Source organism: Phascolarctos cinereus, unplaced genomic scaffold, assembly GCF_003287225.1.
Source record: "Phascolarctos cinereus isolate Bilbo 61053 unplaced genomic scaffold, phaCin_HiC Scaffold_5;HRSCAF=322, whole genome shotgun sequence".
Lineage (NCBI taxonomy): Eukaryota > Metazoa > Chordata > Mammalia > Diprotodontia > Phascolarctidae > Phascolarctos > Phascolarctos cinereus.
The window spans coordinates 230,290,896-230,312,811 of record NW_027555958.1 but is presented as its reverse complement, the minus strand read 5'-3'; the positions used below and the strand labels follow the sequence as shown (position 1 = coordinate 230,312,811).

The 21,916-nt window shown below is 48.1% G+C and overlaps 2 protein-coding genes across 4 annotated transcripts; one reads left to right on the top strand and one right to left on the bottom strand.

Moving 5' to 3' along the window:
- Nucleotides 1-1,000: 1,000 nt before the first annotated feature.
- PPP2R5D (protein phosphatase 2 regulatory subunit B'delta) lies at nt 1,001-19,809 on the top strand. The gene is made up of 16 exons (XM_020976798.2): nt 1,001-1,164; nt 4,547-4,624; nt 14,062-14,278; nt 14,482-14,681; nt 14,770-14,880; nt 15,013-15,105; nt 15,562-15,692; nt 15,870-15,929; nt 16,050-16,158; nt 16,412-16,465; nt 16,849-17,019; nt 17,114-17,241; nt 17,951-18,052; nt 18,144-18,216; nt 18,323-18,439; nt 18,546-19,809. Exons 1-16 carry the CDS (start codon nt 1,138-1,140, stop codon nt 18,681-18,683), a joined length of 1,809 nt encoding a protein of 602 aa, XP_020832457.1. The 5' UTR covers nt 1,001-1,137; the 3' UTR covers nt 18,684-19,809.
- Nucleotides 19,693-21,854, bottom strand: MEA1 (male-enhanced antigen 1). 3 transcript variants are annotated; one of them, XM_078155352.1, is made up of 4 exons: nt 21,764-21,854; nt 20,527-20,807; nt 20,337-20,439; nt 19,693-20,100 (listed from the first exon to the last, which is right to left on the bottom strand). In XM_078155352.1, the coding sequence occupies exons 2-4, from the start codon at nt 20,794-20,796 to the stop codon at nt 19,949-19,951; spliced, it is 525 nt and encodes a 174-aa protein (XP_078011478.1). In that variant the 5' UTR covers nt 20,797-20,807; nt 21,764-21,854; the 3' UTR covers nt 19,693-19,948. The 3 variants fall into 3 exon arrangements, with proteins under 3 accessions (XP_078011478.1, XP_020832458.1, XP_020832459.1); XM_020976799.2 differs by lacking the exon at nt 21,764-21,854 and adding an exon at nt 21,587-21,694; XM_020976800.2 differs by lacking the exon at nt 21,764-21,854 and adding an exon at nt 21,456-21,547.
- Nucleotides 21,855-21,916: the final 62 nt, after the last annotated feature.

Genomic DNA, 21,916 nt, shown 5'->3' with positions numbered 1-21,916 from the left:
TATGTGCAGCGGAGAATAAGGTGTGATGATACTGAAAAAATAGACTCAGGCCAGGTTATGAAGGGCTTTGAAAGCCAAACAGAGGACTATTTAATCCTGGAGGCAATAGGGGAACCACATGAGTTTATTGAGGGGGATGGGATGTGACATGGTCAGACGTGTGCTTTAGGAAGATCAATTTGACATCTCAGTGAAAGATGGACTGGAACACGGAGAAGACCAAACGGAAGGCTATTGCAAGAGTACAGGCAGGAGGTGTTGAGGGCCTGCACCATGACGGTAGTGTGAGAGTAGAGAAGGGAGCATATAAGAGAGCTCTTTCAAAAGCTGAATGGACAGGACTAGGCAACAGTTGGCTACAGAGGTGAGAGAGGTGAGGATTTGAGGATCACACTTAAGTTGCAGATCTGGGTTGATTATTGATGGATTCTATGATTCATTCAGGCATTACAAGTTTTATTTTCCCCATTTTGCAGATGAAGCAACCGTGGTTTAGAGTGGGAAGTGATTTGTCCCAAGGTCACAAAGCACCAGCGGGCAGAGACTGGATCATGTGTGGGACTCAAACCCACGTCTTTTGACTTTGCACTACGTTGTCCTTCGTCGGGACTTCCTTTTCTCCCAAAGGAAGAAAGGAGACTGGAGCTACAGTGGACACAGGAGCGTAGGGTACTCTACAAATAGAGGTAAGCGCCCCGTGCTGGTAAAGGTGGCTTCACCGACTGCAGGGGCCCAAGACAGTGAATAGCCCGCGCTGAGCCAAGCTTTGATTTCCTTCTTACCCCCGCCTCCCGCTCCAAGTTCCACCCCCGGTGGGGGCGGGATCTCCCGCTTCAGCCAGTTCTAGGAGCGGACTCTGGCGGTTTGTACTCTTCCCTTCCAATAAGGAAAAAAAAAGAACCCCTTTGGCTGCGAAGGCCAATCACGGTAGGGGAAATACGGTTGTTAGGCAGGTTTGGGGGAGCTGGGGCCAATGGCAGGCGCGGGCACGGCTCGGCCGGGGCTCAAAGCGCAGGCAGCGGCGGCGGTGGCGGCGGCGGCAGCGGCGGTGGTGGCGAGAGGCCGGAGCGGGCCCAGCGCAGCGGAGCGGAGTCGGAGCGAGACCCCGGGGGCCGGGCCGGGCCAGGCCAGGCCGAGATGCCCTATAAACTGAAGAAGGAGAAGGTGAGCAGGCCTGGCTTTCTTGGCCCCCGCCCTAGGGCCTGCGCAGGGAAATAGGGAGGGGCCCGAGCCAGGCCCCGGGACAGCCCCGGACCGACCCTCCCGGGCTGGGCCGCGAGAGCCCCGGCGCGCCCTGCGCCCCGAGCCCGGGACGGGCCCCTGCATGTTTCCTCAGCCTCTCCCCGGGGCGGCCCCGTCCTTCTGCGCCACCCTCACCCCCAGCACACACACACCCCGACAGCCCACACCCCTCTCCCCTATGCCCCCCAAAACACAATAGCCCTTCCCCCCTATGCCTCCTAAAGCACCTCCAACAGCCCCTCTCCTCTGCACCCCCAGGATGGCTCCTTCCCTCTTTCCTGGTCTCCTTGTCTCCCCCCAAAACATGCATACTATGTAGGATAGTTTCTCTGCACTATTCCCCCGAAATGCACATAGCTCAGACATCCCCTTTCTCTTATTCTGAGGCTATTCCTCCCCTTTCCCCCTCCAAGCATATACCTCAGGGTAGTCTCTTCCACCTTTTCTCTCTATCCCAGGATCACCTTCTCCTATGTGAGACTTCCCAACATACAACACTTGCCCTAGGATAGCCCCTTCCCTCTATCTTGGGACCACCCCCTTCTTTTTCCTTACTAACCCCTCTTTATTTCAGGGCCCTCCCTCTCTTCCTTCTCCCTTAGAACAGTGCCTTCCATCTAATCCAAGGCCACCTCACTCCTTTATTTGACTCCTTATTCTGTCTCACACATAGTAGGACATTCCCTTCCCTGTCATCTGGAGTTACCCCTCCTTTTCATCTCCATCCTAGACACACACACACCATCCCCTTCCCTTTAACTTGGGACCATCCCCTATTTATACGTGTACAATCCTAGGGCAGCCCCTTCCCTTTAACTAAGGCAACCCCACTCTCTTTATTTCTACCTCCAGAATATTCACTCAGACATACTGTAGAAGCTGTCCTTTCTTCTTCTGACTTGAGCCATTCTCTTTATACATCTATCTTCAACACCTCCTCCTCCCTGCCTCAGCCCTTACTCTCCAACTCAAGTCTACCCCATTATCTTCTCTCCTCCCTTTGAACCCAGGACAGTTCCCCACCTGTCTGTGCCCTGCCCCCATTCCCAATATCTGGGACAGCACTTTCTAGGTATATTTCTATACACATACTTGGGATGTCCCTTTTTCTTTTACCTTTCTTACTTTCCTACTCCTAAACTTGGCATAGCTCCCTCCTGTCCCTTCTTGCAACCTTGGGACAACATTTTCTCTCTCCACCTCTCTTCTCTCTTCTTCCCCTCTAACCTTAGGCAGGAGGAGTATCTTCTCCCATATTGGGGCAACTCTTCTTTTAATAAGGGTAGCTCCATTTTTTTTATAATAGTGGTAATTTTTTTCCCTTTTCTCATATTCTTTTTCAGTGCTCCAGCTTTGGGGAGCACGTTCTTTGCCTTAACCCCAGTGAATCTCAGATCTCTGTACATGGGCCAAATAAAGTTTGGTACCAACAGTTCTCTCCCTTCCCCCCCAAAACACCAACAGTAAAACAAGAAATATGCTAAAGGACCCATGTCTTTGCCTAAAAGTAGGATGTTGCCTGACTCTACTCAGTGTGGTTAGGGAAGTTTTTACCATCCTCCTACCTGTCTCCACATTCTTTTTTCCTTTTTCAGTACTCACATAGACAGATCTTTCTTCCTCTACCCCATTTCCTTTTGTTATTTTTTTTCCTGTACATGTTGAGATTCTGACCTAGAAGTGGGGTTACTTTGGAGTATAAAATTACATGTAGTATGCTAGAATGCCAACTTAATCTCCAGTCCATTTGTCTTTGCCTTCTAACTAGCTGGGTCTACCAGCTGCTGAGTCTGTCCTTTCGAATTTTAATCTCTTCCATCTTTACCTGTTGTTCTCCAAGTAGTTTATTCTAGGTTATCAGCACAACCTATCAGAATCTTGGTGTAAAGACAGAAGAGTATGGGGTTTTTGGTAGTGGTTTAATATTTCCTGATTTTTCGCTAGCCTCTGGGCTGTATAAGATATATGCCTGACCTAGTCTTTGCCCTTGGGGAACTGACATTGCTAAAATAATCTACACTGCACCATTTGAGTGATCTCTACACTGGGCTCACCAGTAGGAGGTGTCCATAGGTGGCTTTTAATCTGATGGAGGAGATAGTCCCTACCCTTAAGTAGTCCCAAATCTGATGGGAAGATAGGATATAATATAAGGTCCAGTTAACTGAAGCAGAGAAAATGTTTGCAAAGAACAATGAAACCATGGTCCTAAGTGCAGGAATGGAAAGTAATGCTATAGGGATTTGGATGGCTAGATTTAGATATAATTCATCCCCTTTGAATAGTTTTAACTTTTTGGTATAGCTTTTGAGTCTTCTGTTTCGCTTGCTATTTCCCTAACTCTGAGGTAGATCTCCTTGGGTGGCATAACAGAAATTTACAAGGGGGTGGAAAACCTTTATAAAATCTTCCTGGCTAGGGAAATCATCTCTTGGGGGGAACCCAGCCCTCCCCATTGCTCATGTTCCAAACTGTCTGAACCTCTTACTTCACTGGGTCCCTGGGTGTGGCTTCTTCACTCCAGCTGGCTCCTCCCGGTTGGGTGGCAACATGTAGGGGAGTGTGTGCAGGGACCCCTCCAAACTCCAGCTCTGCTGGGTTTTCTTTCCATTGCTACACTACGAAGCTGCCTATTGACAGGGTGAAACTGTGGTCACTGTGGTTGGCTTGGCCAGCAAGCAGCAGGAGCGTGAGAGAGCCCAGGTGGAGCTTATTGCTGGCAGTTCGCTGCCTTTGCTCCTGCTTGTCCCTGCCCTCAGAATGCCCTCGTCATCCTCTTCTTTTCCTTGAAGCCTTCCCTAGCTCCTCCAGCCCACGCTGATTGATTTTTCCCTTCACCGAACTGGTGGAACACTCAGGACCACGCAGTTTTTAGCATTCACGTGTTCACTTATTCATGGGTCCTAGATTTGTCTTCTTAGCTGGGAGAAAAGGAGGCAGTCATGTCTTTTACTACTTCTGTGTCCCCCATAGTGTCTAGGTGTTAGGGAAGTGAATACTTGGTAATTAATATGAGATTCAACATTTTATGGAAAGAGCTCTGGATTAGGAATCAGAGGACCTGGGTTTGAAACCCTTGTCTGCTGCTTACTTGCTGTGTGACCTCGGGCAAGTCCTTTTCCCTCCATTTTCTCATCAGTGAAATGAGGATGTTGTACTAGATGATCTCTAAGGCACCTTCCAGCTCTAAATACTGTGGTCTCGTGACTGTTTGCAGCACAGCCCAGATTACCCGTTAGATACTAACCAGCCAGATCATTCTTCTTTCCCCAGAAGCAGCTAACTGTGATTCTCTCTTTTACAGGAGCCTCCCAAGTCGACTAAAGGGGCTGCCAAGCCTAACAGCGGGGGAAAAGATGGTGGTGGGGAAGGCACTGAGGAGGTAACGTGTGTGGTTGCTTTACTTGTATAGATCTTGATTGCTGAACCACAGTGCACAGAAAAGAGTGTGAGCTACAGCATGCTTGGGTATGGACTCTGTATGAATGCTAGAAGATGTGTAGGCAGAGGAAAGGAATAGGGTTAAGTCCCTTGTGTTGAGAGGAAAAGTTAATCCCAGAGCAGCCAAGGCAAGCCTTTGCCATCTCTGAGATGGTTTGACAGCTCTCTTTTCAAACATCACCCCCCAAAAAAACTTGGTAATGTTTGCCCATATCTTCCAACTCTTAAGTGTTACATTCTTCCTTTTGAGTATAAGAGGTGAGGGTGATGGCTACTAGAAGGGAAAAAAAAATGCATGGAGACGTTAGATGAGATGAAGGGTGACCCTCATAGTTTTGGGTTGTGAGAGGAGGGCATATTGGGAATAGATTTGTGTTTCTTCTCAGGCTGGTCTCTATTTACCTTTGCTCATTATCCAGTGGAAGTTCCTGAGTGGCAGGAAGGATCAGAGTTCAATATGATATAGCAATCAAGGACAGTAAAGCAGTAAATGAGAGGAATAAAGGACAGGGTTAGTTAGCAGCGGGAAGAATGCAAAGGAAATGCTCAGAATAATGTGTTAGTCAGTCAACAAGCATTTGTTAGATACTTAATTTGTGCTAAGTGCAGGGAATACAAAGAAAGGCAAAAACACAATCCCTGTCCTCAGGGAGCTTACATTCTAATGGGGAAGGAAACATGCAACAATTGTTCATATAGGATATATATGGTGGAAGTGGAAGGTAACCTGAAAGAAAAGACAACAGCCTTGAAGGATGGGAGAGGCCTGGGGAAAGCCTTTTGTCTTTGGGAAACCAGGAGGAGGAGGAGGTGGTGAAGAGGGAGAAAGGATGGGGGACAGCCAGTAAAAAAGCATGGAGTTGGGGGTGTCATGTTTGAGGAACACAAAGAAGGCTGCTGTCACTGGATCTTGGAGTGTGTGGAGGAGAGTAAAGAAGAAGACTGGGAAGGTGGGAAGGGCCCAGGTTGTGAAGGGCTTTTAAAAGCCAAGCAGAAGACTTATAGTTAATCCTCCTGGAAGTTAGAAAGAGCCACTGGAGTGGATTGAGGTAGAGGGGAGGGGTGACATGGTTGGACCTGCTCTTTAGGAAAATCACTTTGGCTGCTGAAAGGAGGATGGATTGGAGTGAGGAAAGACTTGAAATAGGGAGACCCACTAGAATGCATCTTGTGTCGAGGTGGCAGCATGAGGGAAAAGAAGGAGATGTGTATAGGATCTGTTGGGAAGGTAGAAATGCCAAGGCTTGGCAGCAGCCTAGATATTTGGAATGAATGCGAATGAGGAGGAGAGAATGACCCCCTAGGTGGTGAGCCTGGATGATGAGGAGGATAAAGATGCTCTTGACTGATAGGGGAGTTCAGAAGGAGGGAAGTTTAGGGGGAAAGATAGTATGTATTAATCAAAGAGCTGGGTCATGTGCTCCAACTTCAGTGGAGAATCTTCATGTGAATGCGCAGCTTAGCTAACTCTTTACTCTGGGGTTGAGGATCTTACTCAGGGATTGTCAAAGTCCTGTGCTTTTTCCTTTTTGCATATTAGACCCTCCAAAGAGGCAAGTGGGAAAAGATGAAGTGGAAACAATTCTCATTTCTAGTGTTGTCATATCTGGTCGGTTTGATGGACTAATGTAAAGGTTTGTGTTTACCTGGGGATTTGAATTATTCAGATTACTTTTGACCTCTATCATCTTGGGTGATAATGGAAAATTGACTGTATTAGTATTGTTCTTTTTGTTCTTGTATTGAAAGTCAAAATAAGTAAATAAGTTTGACTCTCTTCGTTATACGGATAGGAAAATTGAGGCCTGGAAAAGATGAGTGACTTGTCCAAGATTACACAGGGCGTAGGAAGTCAAGTTTAGATCCTTATTGACAGTGGTGACATTGGAGGGAAAAAAGAACCTTCTAGGAGACAGCTAGAGATCTAGTACTTAGCAGGATTGGTAATTGGGTCTGATGTTCAGGGCATTGTGAGAGACTTAGGAATAAGGCATAAAGCAGGAGAAACTAGGAAGAGGACTGGTTTTTCCACACCCCTCTGGCATATTAGTTAAAAGGTAATAGGTTGCTTCCTTACCCTAAAATAAGACTTAGTCTGGTGGACCATGCTTGGAGAGCAGCAGGTGATCAGCCAGAAGGCCAGAGGGGAGAGAGGAGAAGACAAGAGAAAACAGAGTAGCCCTAGTGGCTGAAGGTCACCATGATGGGGAAAGACTTCCCATTAGACATTAGTCTATCCTGTGTCTTCCCCCCTAACCCTGTTCTCTAAGACAGACCTTCCCCAAAGGGCTTTTAAGGCTAAACCTGAACTGCCTCAGGGCCTGCCAGAACCCAGACTTTTTTGACTGAGCCTAGATCATAATCAGCTGAAGGTGACCTGCACTTGGGTATATGGGAATATTGACAGGACAGAAAGGATAGGATAAATTCTGTTGTTTCTTTTGAATCCTGAGCCTTCTCAAGATACCAACAGAACATTTTTGAGGGGACAGTATATGGGGACATTGTGTATGGGGAGATAAGTGTGTGTTAAAGAGAAAGAGGCCTTTCAACATTAACAACCAGCAGCTGGATTATACTGTGGAACAGGAGTTCTGGAATCATAAAGCCTGACAGAAGGACTCTAAGAAGAGATCATCTTCCCAGCCCTGTGTCTCCAGGGAAGACCAACGCCTGACCCAACCCACACGGATGAGAATCTCCCATTTTTTAAAAGATCTCCAGGGAGGAAGGTTCTACTCCTACCCTGTGTCACTCAGGCCAGCATCTCACAACTCTTGTCATTAGGAAGAACTTCCTAATGTCTTATTTGGATTTTTTAGTGGAAAGATCACTGGATTGAGAGGCAGGAGATGTGAACTGGGCTGCTGACCAGCATTGATCTAGGTTACTGAACTAAGATAATTTCTAAGGTCCCTCCCAATGCTAAAAGTCTGTAAGTCTGTTATTCTAAAATTATCTGGACTATCTCTGCAAAGCTCATCTATAATTTGAGAAGTAAAGGCTTGAAAAACTACAATGCCAACTTAGTAGGTAATGATTCCTGAGTCCCTTAAACTTGGTTCCATCCAGGCTGCTTCTCCTACATTGGTCAGTGTCTGTCATGAGTTGATAATTAAAGACAACAGAGGAAGAAGGAGAACATTCCTCCCTTATGGGAGCTTCCACTCTGATAGAGGAGACTGAGTTCCCCCCCAGTTAGGGACCTCAAGTCTAACGGAGGGGAGGGACACACATAGGCACATAATCTCATATACATATACACACATGCACACACAGTGGAGGAAAGGGAGGCATACACACCTTAGGGGGAACACATTCTTTGTACTTGGGCATAGGAACTGGACCTGTGGTTTCATTGCTATAAGAAACACCCTCTCCAAGCACTTGCTCTGTAACGTTACAGCCTTAGAAAGTTGACCAGAGTCCTGAGAAGTTTAAAGCTTTGCCCAAGGTCACACAGCCAGGATGGTTTAGAGTTGGGACTTGAATCTGGGTCTTCCTGGCCAGCTGTCTACTGCTTTGCCACGATGCCTTTCCATGTGCAGATAATTCTGGTTTTATAGCACAGAGAGAGTCTTTCTCCTTGGGGAGCCCCAACCTGATGGTGACCTTCACATACAAAGAAAAACAGTGGCTAGGGATTAGGGTGTCAGTAAAGGAGATGCTTTCTGTTAGCTGAGGGTGTTTTAGAAAGAGGAAATAGACTGTACTAAGGCTTAGAAGTGGGAGCGAAAATAGACATGGTGATGGAGTGGGTGGGGATCAGGTTTGCAGGGTCACTTTTGTCCAGTCTCAGTTGTGCTCTGGTTGCAGCCCCGATGCCAAAATAAATGTGTACCTAGAGAGTGAATTGGAGTGGAAGCTGGTTCTAGAGAACTTGGCCAGGGGAAGCTAAGGGAATTGCCTGCAACTGCTGGTGGGCATTTGATACTTAAGAATCATAATTTAATTTTATTCTGTTGGTTTTTTTAAAATATTATTTGTTACCCTTTTGTTATTATGGAAAGAGCAGTGCACTTGGAGTCAGGTGCCCTGGGTGTAGATCCTGGCTTTCATACTGATTATGTGTCTAACTGAGCTTAACCTCTGAGTTGTTTAACCTCTCTGGGTCTCAGTTTTCTGATCTGCAAAGTGGGAATAAAACTACACATATTGCCCGTCAGACAGGGATGTTATGAGAAAAATGCTTTGCAAACTTTAAAGCTCTATTCAATTGTGAATTATGATGGTGAAGTCTAAGAGAGCTTTGGAGGCCTTGCAGAGTCCCTATTTCCCATGTGCCAGACTGCCTCGCCTCCAAGCTGTGGAGACACCCTGAACCTTAGAATCATGGAGCTGTAGAACAGCCTTATCTTTCAGCCAGAATTGCTCTCTCCAAAGTTACTAATGATCTCTTAATTGCCAAATCTAATGACCTGTTTTCAGTCCTTATCCTTCTTGACATCTTTGCAGATTTTGATTTTATCAATCATCCTCTTCTTTCTGATATTCTGTTGTCTTTAGATTTTCATGGCACTGCTTTCTCTCCCTACCTGTGTGACCATTCCTCAGTCTCTTTTGCTTTCCCTGGCTCTTCATCTAGGTCATACCCCAAAACTGTGGGTATCCTACAGGGCTCTCTCCTAGTCTCTCTTCTCTCTCTGTACTATTTCACTGGGTGATCTCATCTGCTGATCTCATCTCAACTGGGTGATCATCTCTCTGCTGATTCTCAGATCTGCTTATTCAGTCCTAACCTCTCTGCTGACCTCCAGTCTTCCACCCTCTCCTACTTGTGGGACATCTTAACCTGGATGTCCCATAGATATCTTAAACTCAGTATGTCCAAAATTGAATTCATTATCTTTCCCCACAAATCTCTTCTGAACTTCGCTGTTAACGTTTCAGGACACAACCATCCTTCCAGTCATCTAGGCTCACAATTCAGGTGTTGTCCTTGACTCCTCACCGCCCCCTCCCCAATATCCAATCTGTTCCTAGGACCTAATGTTTCTACCTTCAGATTTTTTCTAGTAGACTTCTCTATTCTGTCAGTATCACTGTCGTGGTGCAGGCCCTCATCACTTCTCACCTGGGCTGTTGAAATAGCCTGCTGTGTGGTCTCCCTGCTTCTGTTCTCTCCCCATTCCAGCCCATCCTCCGATTGGCTGCCTAAATGATCTTCCTAAAATGCAGGTCTAACCCCATCACCTCCTCCCCTCTGCCCACTTCATCAACTACAGTGGTTCCTTGTCAAATGCAAATTAAATCTAAAAAAAGATAGAAAATCTTCTGTTCAGTGTGCAAAGTTCTTCATAACCTTCCTTCCCCTGTTCCTTACTGCCCTCCACCTCTCACCCCCAGCCTTTTCAGTCTTCTTACACTTTACATCTAGTGGCACTAGCTTCCTTGCTGTTTCTTGAGCCAGACATTCCCCTCTTTTGACTCTGGGCATTTTCACTGGCTGTCCCTCATGTATGGAATGTCTTCTTCCTCATTTTTGCCTTCAGGGTTTCCTGGCTTCCTTCAAGTTTCAGATAAAATACTACCTTCTCCAGGAAGCCTTTCCCAATCCCCCATCATTTTAGTGCATTTCTTCCTCTATTGATTATCTCCAGTTTGTCCTGTGTATAGCTTGTTTGTGCATAGTTGTTTACAGATTGTTTCCCCCATTAGCCTGTGAGCCCCTTGAGAATGAGACTCTCTTTTGTTTTTCTTGGTATACCTATCACTTAGCACCATGCCTGACACATGATAGGCCCTTAATAAATGCTAGTTGACTGATTGGCTGTGTTTAAGGTCCATAAAGGATTTTAATGCAAACGTTTCATGGGGATACTGATATTTTACTTCCTAACCTTATAGCTTCCAAAGGAAATTCTGTTTCTTCCTTGGATTTTATACTAGCACTCAGTACAGGATTTCATTCTTGGTAGAGACTTCTGAAGTATGAATAGCTGACTCATGAAAGTAGAAGAGGATTTGCAACTTCTCAAGATGATGCATCCCATTGGCTCCCCATTCCTCCAGATGATTAGTAGGTACAGGTAGTGGTTCCCTTGGGTTCCTTCAGTTCTCTCTCTCTCTCTCTCTCTCTTTGGTTTTTAAGCTAAATTAATTTTTTTTCAATTAATTAAAAACCCTCTTCCCCTTCTTACCTCTCCCAATCCTTATTGGAAAAAGAAAGAAAAACAAACCTCATGTAACAAATTGTATATAATCAAGCAGAACAGATTACTTCATTGGCCACGTCCAAAAAACACAACTCAATTAGTACCCTGACTTCATCACCTCTCTGCCAGGAGATCCTCCAGGATCGTGGTTGGTTATTGTGTTGATCAGAGATCCTCAGTCTTTCATGGTTGGGCTCCTGTAGTCTGTCAGCATGAACACTTTCTCATCTGTGCTTTGCTTTTGTTTAGAGGCACTTAATGAAAGCTCATAAGTACTCAGCAGCCTCTTACAATGTGGGGGGGAGTCCTGTTCCACAGTGGAGGGAAGCGTAAGGTGTAGTGGGAAGAACTCCAGCTTTGGACCTGAGTTCAAATCCCCACTTACTATCTGTGTGACCTGAGGCAAGTCACTTCATGTCTCCACACCTCAGCTTTCTCATCTGTAAAGTTGAGAGTGTTAGACTAGATGTCTCTAATATCTCTTTCAGCTCTAAATTTATGGTCCTATGACATTTCTCTTCTGGGTAGCGAGGTACTGTGGTGCTGTGGAGCAGCCCTCTCAAACCCAAATAGAAAGGAATCTCAAAACCCACAAATTGACATTATCAACATTGTATTGTATTTTTTTTGTTTAGTTAAACACTTCTCAATGACACTTTAATCTGATTAGACTCACTTTGCTGTGAAGGGTTATGATGATGTAGGACAAGGCTTTTGCTTTTATGATTCTTACAGTCTTGTCTGTTTAGCATATAAAAAAGTTAAATGTTGCTAAAGGTAATATGTGATCTGTCACAAGACTGTCTTTGATTGATAAAGGAATGTTACAAATAATCAATGCTGTGAAATCAGAGGAAGGAGCAATTACTGAGAGCTGCAGTGCTCTAGAAAGAGATTGTGGAGAAGCTTGATTTGCCATGTACCTTAAAGGGTGGCTAAGGTTTGGATAGGCACAGTGCTTTTTTGGACCCTCATTTTCTGGACTGATGTCTCTTTGTCTCTCCACTGAGACAGCTCCCCACCTCATCCCTAAACTGTTGCCATTGGTTCAGGGTGAGGAGTTCAGCACTTTTAGAAAATAATCACTACTGCTCCATGGAGGTCCAGCCTGAGCATATGTGACTGGGACATGGCTGTTCTCTCAGGCATAGAAACTAAGGCCTGGGCCAGGGAGAGGCTTGGTCCCAGCCCATAGAACACCTGGGATAGGGGTTAAGCTTTGGCCATTTTGCCCTTTACTGGCTTCCTTTTTACCTTTCTTTACCCTCATGTGCTTTATCTGCCACAAACAAAAAGGGGAATTCCAGACTCTAAAGCAATCTAGTTTTTTCTAACTAAAAACAGATATGGACATATAAAAATAACTCCTCTCTAACCTAGTGTGTACTGACTACTCCCACCTCACTTTCAACCTTTTCCACAGTTATCTGAACCTGAGGGTCTCCTCCTGTAGAGAGGACTATGCAATTTTTTAAAAATCCAGTATAGATATAAGGTGAAATTTCTGCTTCCCTCTCCAGTTCCGTACCCCCAGTAGGTTCATCCATCCTGCTACTTACCATCCTCCCTGTAGAGTGAAGAGGTTGGGCATTTGGGCTATGGACTGGGGTGGGATTAGGAAGAAGGAGGAGCAAAGTATTATGTCAGAGAGATCCAGAGCTAGTGAAGTCTCTTATCTTCTCCAGGCCTGTTTCAGATTCTAGTTAATGTGTGGTGAAAGAGTATCCTCTGGTCCATCTACTCTTCTGCCACACTGGATGGTGAAAGAACAGTAGGGTATTTAACAAGGAAAACCAGTTGACTGTTTGTTCCTACAACATGTTTCTGAACTAGTTTTTCTGTGGGAACTAGCTGCTCAGAAATGTATCTTCCAGGTCTGGGAATGAGACACTTAATTCTTTGGGCTCTTGATTTACCTTGCTTTTCCACTGCCATGTGCTACAGCTCTAGCTTCAGCTTCTTTGGATGAAACTGTTTCCTGCTTGGGGCTAAAGGGACTTGAGCTTTGACTGAGATCCAGGAGCTCTGTTAACCAGGATCATTGTACTGGGAGTAGGACTTGTAGCACCAAGGCAGAAAGACAATAGGACTAGGGCCTCAGGGTCATGGTGAGTAGTTCTGGCATGATATAGGGAGCATGATTTTAGGGCCAGAGTAAATAGAACTGGAGACCGTTGGGTTTTTTTGTTTGTTTTTTTGTGTGTGGGGGTGTTTTTGTGGTTTTTTGTTTTTCAGCCAAAGACAAGGTTTATTAAAGATCCGCCATATTAGCCAGACTCTTGAGGAATCTGAGTCTGTGAGGTATTGGCTAGATTCTAAGAATCTGAGCAGTGGCTAGATTTTAAGAATTTAAGCACCTTAATGGAGACAAGATAGACCTTATCTGCAGAAAGACTGTAGGAGGGATCTAGGAATGGCCAAGTAGTTTGGGGTGACTGGAGGAGGGGTTTAAGGAAGACTCGAATGGGAGTGGCCAATAAACTGGGGTGAACAGAACTCCTAGGACCTGGACCATGGTACCTACCTAGGATTAAGTGTGGGAAATGGCTGGGGGCTATAGGGAGGGCTAGGCTGGGTTAAGGGTAACAGAATTGGGAGATTGAGTGTAGCCACAATGAAAGGCTAATTGATGGAATTGTGGTCTCAGGCAAATGCCGGAGATTTGACCATGTGGCAAAGTCCAGGGTTTTTCCTTTTTTGAGGTCTAGATTCCATCCTCATCATTCCCCCCTCAAACAAATGGGACCCAAATTCTTTTGGGGTAAGGGATGAAGGTCTTGGCTTCTGAAACTGCTTCGTGCTGGCAAGGGGCATAGCTTTCCCGGCCTCAAGGAGGTCCCAAAGAGGAGGTTGACTGGAACCGAGCACAGGCTGCATCCAGGAAATAATGGGGAGACATTGGCTGGTACCCACTGTCTGCTACAAACTGTAGGTGAATGGCCTGTACACAAATCTGACAGAAAAAAAAACCTGCAGGGCCCAGATGACAGGATAAAATATCCTTAGCTCTGTTTGGATTCAGATAATTCAGTGTTCTAACCATGCAGTATCAAATCCACCTCATAGCCAGACTCAGGAATAGCCAGGTGGGTAACATTCCCTTTCAAAGGAATGTAATGGAGAAACTGAGCCAGGAGGATCCCATCCTAGACTGAGGCTAAAATTGTCCAGAGGCCTTTGGTTTTGAGTATTTTGGGCTTTCATCAATGACCTGTTTCTCTAGGCCCAGCCTCAGCCGCCACCCCAGCCACAGCCACAGCCACAGCCTCAGGCACCATCATCCAACAAGCGGCCGAGCAACAGCACACCACCCCCTACACAACTCAGCAAAATCAAGTATTCAGGGGGGCCCCAGATTGTCAAGAAGGAGCGGCGGCAGAGCTCTTCCCGACTAAACCTCAGCAAGAACCGGGAACTACAGAAACTCCCTGCCTTGAAAGGTGAGCAGGTGTACCAGGTAGGCACGAGTAGCGTTTACTGAGTGTCAGGTGACTCTGGGCATGGGGCAGTGGCAGGGGTGAGTCTGAAGGAGCCTGAGGATACATGGGACTTGTGGGGGAGTCCAGTGGGGAAGGTAGCTGGAGAAAAAGGTCCCACTGGCTCTGATAGGGTGGACCTTGACACTGTCTGGGGCTCTTTGCAGATTCCCCGTCTCCAGAGCGAGAGGAACTCTTCATCCAGAAACTACGTCAGTGCTGTGTGCTCTTTGACTTTGTGGCTGACCCCCTGAGTGACCTCAAGTTTAAGGAAGTGAAGCGAGCAGGACTTAATGAAATGGTAGAATACATCACGCATAGCAGAGATGTGGTCACGGAAGCTATTTACCCAGAGGCTGTTATCATGGTGAGGACTGGGGGACAGTTGGGTGGCAACTCCAGGCATGGGGAGAGGGCCCACTTTTGACTGCTCTGACCTAGGCTCTGCCCCTCAGTTTTCAGTGAACTTGTTTCGGACGCTGCCACCGTCATCCAACCCCACAGGGGCTGAATTTGATCCTGAAGAGGATGAGCCCACCCTGGAGGCTGCCTGGCCTCATCTCCAGGTAAGTAGGCTTGAGGAGAAAGGGGGCAGCTGTGGTTCGATGGCCTCTGGTTTCAGATACTGGGGCAGTGTGGAGAGTTCTTTGCTGGTCCTTGAAGGTACTCACAGAGTTCTCAATTCCCTCCCTTCACAGCTGGTCTATGAGTTTTTCTTACGTTTCCTGGAGTCTCCTGATTTTCAGCCAAATGTGGCCAAGAAGTACATCGACCAGAAGTTTGTCCTTGCTGTGAGTTCCCAGAATTACTGTGTGTTTCTTATTTTGTTTCTCTTGAACTTCATGGATGGGGCCTTGTACCTTTACCCCAACATCTCTAGTTGTTTTTGTCCCTTTATACTAAACATGTTGAATGTTCACTATTCCATGAACAAGGAGCTATGGAGGGGATTAAGAAAAATTGTGACTCTCTGCTTGAAAGGACCTTACCATGTAATGGTAGAGACTGACAAATAGCAGCTCACATTAAAATGCACACAGGTGTTTGCATATACACATAAAGACACTGTGCCCAGATAACACCCCTGGGGTAAAGGTCACATTGAGATCCCATTTGACTTCTCAGAGGTGCTCAGTCCAGGTCCCCATTCTGGGGCTTACTTCCTTGGCATTCTCTGCTTGGGGGCCTTCCTTTGATCTCTGGTTGATTCTGACTTGACCACACTCATTTTCCCTAATTCTCCCCAGCTGCTGGACCTGTTTGACAGTGAGGACCCCCGGGAGAGGGACTTTCTTAAGACCATCCTGCACCGCATCTATGGCAAGTTCCTGGGGCTTCGAGCTTATATCCGCAGGCAGATCAACCACATTTTCTACAGGTAAAGCTAGGAGCATAGCGGCATAGAAAACTCTGGGGCCATTGAAGGGGAAATGGGGCAGCTGCAGCCTTCATACAGATAGAGCATGAGAAAGAACCAGAGCAGGTAGAAGTACATTGTGGGTGTGGCAGAGGTGATTGTTGGTTGAGACCAGACCTGTGCCTCCTTTCCATACAGGTTTATTTATGAGACAGAGCATCACAATGGAATTGCTGAACTGCTCGAAATTCTGGGAAGGTGAATGAAGAGCCCTGACACATGGGTGAACTCAAGGGCAGGGTGAGGGGAGAAGGTGGTATGTTGCATTTAGACCACTCCTCCCAGATTGACAGTAACCTTTTGTTTTCCCCCACTTAGCATCATTAATGGTTTTGCCCTGCCTCTCAAGGAGGAGCACAAGATGTTTCTCATTCGAGTCCTGCTTCCGCTACACAAGGTCAAGTCTTTGAGCGTCTACCACCCTCAGGTGAGCTGCCTTTCTCCCCTGGTATTGCCATACATGGATCACCCCATGTTAGGTAGATCTTGGATAGGAGCTCTTAAGCTGGAGGCAAAGGGAATTCCTACTGAGAGTAGGAATTGTAGAAAGAGGGAGGTCAGGTGACTCTTGGCTGCTTATTTAAGGAACGATTTATTAAAAAGTGCCTCTCGTAGCTCTTCAAATTCCCCCTCACCTCACCCTGCCTCTACTTTGAGCTTTGTCTTTGGATATCCTCCAGTTGGCCTACTGTGTGGTGCAGTTCTTGGAGAAGGAGAGCAGCTTGACTGAACCGGTAAGTGATCCGCAACCTTGGCCAAGCCCTTCACAGCCACACCTCCTACCCCTAACCCCAACCCTCTCCATGCTCAGGGATAAAGGAGCCAGAAATTCGTCATCAGTCAGCACTACTGACTGACTCCCATGTAGAAAGTTTATTCCCTTTCCCGGGGGGGCTCCTAGTATGTTACAGACATGGCTCTTGTCCCAGGGACTTTCAGGTCTGTTGATAGAGATGGGGACCTGTACATACAGAGGAAATAGACGGAAAAGACAGAAGTGGGATGAGCTCATACATGATGGAGGCTGAGGGATGGGAGAGGCTTGAAGGGCCTGGGGCAAGGGAACAAGGCAGCAAATAAGCAGAAATCTGATTTGTTCTCACCTCTTTCCCTATAGGTGATTGTGGGGCTCCTAAAGTTCTGGCCCAAGACTCACAGCCCCAAGGAAGTGATGTTTCTGAATGAACTGGAGGAGATCCTAGATGTCATCGAGCCCTCTGAGTTCAGCAAAGTGATGGAACCCCTTTTCCGCCAGCTTGCCAAGTGTGTTTCCAGCCCCCATTTCCAGGTGAGAGAGTTTGGAGACCTGTATCCTGTTGCACACCCATTTTCTCTCAAGCCAGATGCTTAGCAGTGCACACTGCTCTGTCCTCCCTCCTTAGGTTGCGGAGCGTGCCCTCTATTACTGGAACAACGAGTACATCATGAGCCTGATTAGTGACAATGCTGCATGCCTCCTGCCCATCATGTTCCCGGCACTCTACAGGAACTCTAAGAGCCACTGGAACAAGTAGGGCCTGAGGCAGGGTTGCGGGCAAAGCCAGGGGCTCCTAGGGCTTGGAGCACTCCATGAACATTGATTGGTGAGGGTGTGTAGGTCATCGCTGGACTCTGGAGGAGAGGAGCTCGGGAGGCAGGGCATGACCATAAGCAGGTCTCCATTATGACACAGCTCATTCCCCCAAATGTCAGAGGGAGCTGGATGTGTGGTGCCCTGAGGCAGGCCTGCACAACCTTGGATCTGCCAAAGAATTTCCTGTACACAAAAGGATGTTTTCCTCTACATTTTTCGAAAGCTGCCCAAAATCCTTTGGTGGGCCACAGGTTGTGCAGACCTGCTTTAAGGCCTGATTGTCCTTTCTCATGTTATCCAGGGAATGAAGGGCTTGGACCAAGTGATCTGTAAAGTCCTTTTCCAGTCCTAAATGTGGCTTTATTGTAGAGGGAAGAAAGCTTTTTAAATGGGAAAATGGCAGTTATCTGTCACAAGCGCATAGATTCTGATTTGGAAGGGACCTCAGAGGTCATTTCATCCGATTTGGCCCTAGATGAGTGTGTACCAGGAAGATAAAATTGTTAAGTCATAGGAGTAGATGTTCAGTGCCTACTGTGTGCTAGGCACAATTCCAGGAGCTGGTAGAGAAGTTGGGGTGTAGCCCTGGGAGGGCCCAGGGTGAATTTTGGATGTCATTGTCTTGGCCTGCTCTCTTGGAGTACAGGACCATCCATGGATTGATCTACAATGCCTTGAAACTGTTCATGGAAATGAATCAGAAGCTGTTTGATGACTGCACGCAGCAGTACAAGGCTGAGAAGCAAAAGTGAGTACCTGACCCCAGGATTTTGCCTGTTCTCCTTGTCCCCTTTTCCTCCACCTCTTCCTAGCAGCCCTGGCAACTGTTCTCTCCACAGAGGCCGATTCCGGCTCAAGGAACGAGAAGAGATGTGGCACAAGATCGAAGAACTAGCCCGGCTCAACCCCCAGGTAAGCCTCATCCCCAAGCCTCATCCTTGTAACCTGAACAAAGGCCCAGGTATTTTTAGGGTCTCTTCTTGGGGCACAGGGCCTGACTTCTCTGCCTTCTCAATAGTACCCCATGTTCCGAGCACCTCCCCCACTGCCCCCTGTATATTCAATGGAGACAGAGACCCCCACGACTGAGGACATCCAGCTCCTGAAGAGGACGGTGGAGACAGAAGCGGTGCAGGTGGGTAGGAGAACAGCTGCCTGTGGGGAGGTGATGGCTGTGTGTGCAGAATCTACCTCCTGCCCAGGATCACTATTGGCAACCTCATGTTGCTTTTTCTCCCTAGATGCTGAAGGATATCAAAAAGGAAAAGGTGCTGCTTCGGAGGAAGTCAGAATTGCCCCAGGATGTGTATACCATCAAAGCACTGGAGGCTCACAAGAGGGCTGAGGAGTTCTTGACGGCCAGCCAGGAAGCACTCTGACTTACCTCCTCTCCCTCACCCAGGGCCACTGCCCATTTGCCCCTGGGACACTGCTCTGGCCCTTCAGCCCCCGCCCCCCCAGCTGACCTGGGGGTAGGATGGGGCGAACACCTCCAGCTCCCTGAAAACAGAGTACTTGGGTCAAAGACTCTCACTGTGTGGCCTGGCCTCCCTGTGACTAGTGTAGACATGCCCTGGAGATGCTCATTGCTCATAGCTGGGATGCCCTCTGCGCTGACTTTCTGACCTTCTCCCATTCTCCAGCCTCCTAGGGTGTTTGGGGCCAAGTCTGAAAATCTCCTTAAATGCTCCTCACCCCCGCCCTTTCCTCTCTTCACTTGAGTTGTAGATCTCTGTCCTATATCCCTTTCTCTAAGGGACCTGTAGGGTTCAGCAAAAAGCTACACTCATCAAAGTTGCTGCCAGTCCCACAGAGGGCCAGGGTGGACAGTCTCCTGGTTCTGAGGGTTGGAGGCTGATGAGGCAGAGCAAGTGAAGAAAGGCTGGCCCTTAAGCACCAAACTTAAAGGGACACAGCATGCCCTATACATGTCCCAAGGGGGAAGGGAATGTGTATTGGAATCAGTGAGGCCCTCTAATGTACATTCCTTGTCACCTCTTGCCTGACCCAGATTGGACTAGGGGTGGGAAGAGAACCTACATAGACCAGGTCGTAGCTCCACGTGGGGTATGAGGCCTCATAGGGACCAACGGGTGGGAGGGGAGGAGAGTATAGGGAGACACCACCGTCTGTTAGTCTTCCTTCTTTCTCTAAGCAGCAGTCCAGGGATCACGAACACTAAAAGGGACCACCCTAGGCCTGCTTGAATCCTTACCCTGCAAGGTCCCAGAACTGGGGTGAGAAAAAAGGGTAGTACCTTAAGGTTCTTCCCCAGATTAAGCTGTCCCAACATCTATTTATTTCTTTGTACCCAAGGTCAGACCCTTACCTGCCTCTCACAGGCACCACTGGGGGATTGGGGGTCCAGGAGCATAGATGGCACCGCTCTTGGCTGTGTACATAGGGTGCTTTATTCTCTGCAAAGTGTTACATGCTGAGGTGGGTTGGGCTTGGGCAGATGTCCCCATATGTACAGAAATGAATAAAGCGGGTCTCTGGAGAGAAGTCTGAGTTTGTCTGTGATATAGAAGGGTGTAAGAGGAACAAATAATTTGGGACCAGGAATTTATCCAGTTGTTTATCAAGGTGGTACTAGGTCTGGTATTGGGGGGGAAAAAAGAAATGGGACTGTTCTCAGTGGTAGTCACTTCCATGAAGAGGTTGCCTGTCGAGCCTGGAGAGTCTTCTGTACCACATCCTCCCACTGGGCATCTGAAATCTCCTGGGCCCAAGCAGGGACTCCTGGAGCAGGAAGACTTACGCCAGCCATCGTCCGTTTCACCAACTCCACATGTTCTGAAACCATACCCAAGTTTCAGTTAGAGGACAGAAATAGAACCAGCCTATCACTACCTGCTTCCTGGGAGGGGTGGGGCAGTCCCAAGGCCTTGTACTAAATGAAGTTCCCCAAAATCAAACCACCCTACAAAACAGCTGACTCCTTTTGGTTTTGGGGCTCATTACTGTTACTTATCGTTTCTGACCACAGAGTTCTACTTCTAATTTTGGAACAATTTAGAAATCTTCATTACCTGGGTCCATGGGTATGGAACTTCTGCTGCTCAGTGCTACAGCTCCCTCCTCTTCCTCATCTTCACTCTCCACAGGAGGGTCAGGCAGGTGTAGCCCCAGGGCCTAGAAAGCAGAAAGAATGGTATTCCTAACCAGCCCCCAGCTGCACATCCCTCCCCACTCAGCCCAGAACTACCATAAATGTCACACCTGGATACGTTCCTGAATGTCAGTGACAGCATCTTCAATACCTTCCACTGGTGCCAGCTCTACTTCTTCTTGCTCAGGGTCCTGGTTCAGAGGCTGGTAGGAATAGTCTGTTGGGCCTGACCCCAAGTCTTCAGGCTCTTCCTCGGGTTCTTCACTGCTCCAGTCACCTGTGCCATCTGTGGGGCCCTGATGCTGCCCCAGATCCTCATTCTGGTTTGGGAAGATCCGCTCAGGACCCATCTTATCTTCCCCCAGAACCACTGCTGCCATGCAGGCCCGGGCTGGGGGGTCGTGGGGGCAGGGAGACAGAGGTTTGGACCAGTTAGGCCCACTTCTAGCTCCTCCCTCAGATCCTAAACAATTATGCACCAACCTCCCTCCAACCCCCCCCCCCATATATTTAAAAGCCTCCATTCTCAGCATTGCCTTCTCACTTCCTTTAAGGCTCTCTGACACTCCCCACCCTCCTGAAATGACTCCTAACCAGGGGCCCCTGGTCCTCCCCTCCAAACAGCTCCAGCTGCCAAAGCTGTCTCACAACAAAAGTGGCCATGGTCCCATCCTGGGGGGTTTTCACCCTTCTCTTCACCCCTCTCCCCACCCCGTGCCCCATACGGGGTCTCCGGAGTCTCCTCGCCCGCCGCCCCCTCCCCCAGCTCCCTTCCTCTGCCCTCTCCCTCACAGGGTCTCCTTACCCCCCTCCTCTGCCCCTCTCCTATCAGGTTCCCACCTCCCTAGGGGTGGCTGGCCCTTCTCTCCCCATCCAAGCCCTCCCCATGTGATTTCCTCCCCCCTCCAAGGGCTCCCTCCTCTGGTTCCCCCCCCATGTGGTTTCTCCCCACTCCAGGGGCTACCTCCTCTGGGTCCCCCTATATGCTTTCCTCTTCCCTCCAGAGGCTCCCTCTGACTCCCCCATGAGGGCTCCTCACCCCGCTCCAGGAGCTCCCTTCTCCTGGGTTCCACATACGGGATCTCCTCACCCTACTCCTCGGGCCCCCACCTGCAGAATCCGGCCCCCCATCTCATCCCTCGGGTTCCCCCAATTCTGAAAGAACCTGACCTGCTCCGAGCCCGCGGCCGAACCCGCACTCCAACTTCCGTGGACGGAATTGTGGGATCGAATTACACGTTCCTCCAGCCCCACCTATTTCTGGCTCCCACTCCCAATTGCTCTAATGATTGACGTGGCCTGGAGCACCGACCAGCTGTCGGTCCAGATAATACAGGACTACATTACCCAGAATGTCCCTGGGTCATCTTCGTGGATGCAGCCTTAAGAAACACTGTTTCCTTCTCTCCCTCCTACTCTCACACCGCGGACTACATCCTCCGTGAGGCTTCGGGAACTTCGCTCGGCATTGCGCATGCGCTACCTACTGCCTGACCGGAA

Coding starts and splice junctions, on each gene's coding strand:
- PPP2R5D (XM_020976798.2), top strand. CDS start 1,138: ATGCCCTATAAACTGAAGAAGGAGAAG. Junction 17,242..17,950: donor TCTAAGAGCCACTGGAACAA/GTAGGGCCTGAG, acceptor CTTGGAGTACAG/GACCATCCATGGATTGATCT. Junction 18,440..18,545: donor TGGAGACAGAAGCGGTGCAG/GTGGGTAGGAGA, acceptor TTTTCTCCCTAG/ATGCTGAAGGATATCAAAAA.
- MEA1 (XM_078155352.1), bottom strand. CDS start 20,796: ATGGCAGCAGTGGTTCTGGGGGAAGATAAGATGGGTCCTGAGCGGATC. Junction 20,440..20,526: donor ACATTCAGGAACGTATCCAG/GTGTGACATTTA, acceptor TCTGCTTTCTAG/GCCCTGGGGCTACACCTGCC. Junction 20,101..20,336: donor TTCCATACCCATGGACCCAG/GTAATGAAGATT, acceptor GTATGGTTTCAG/AACATGTGGAGTTGGTGAAA.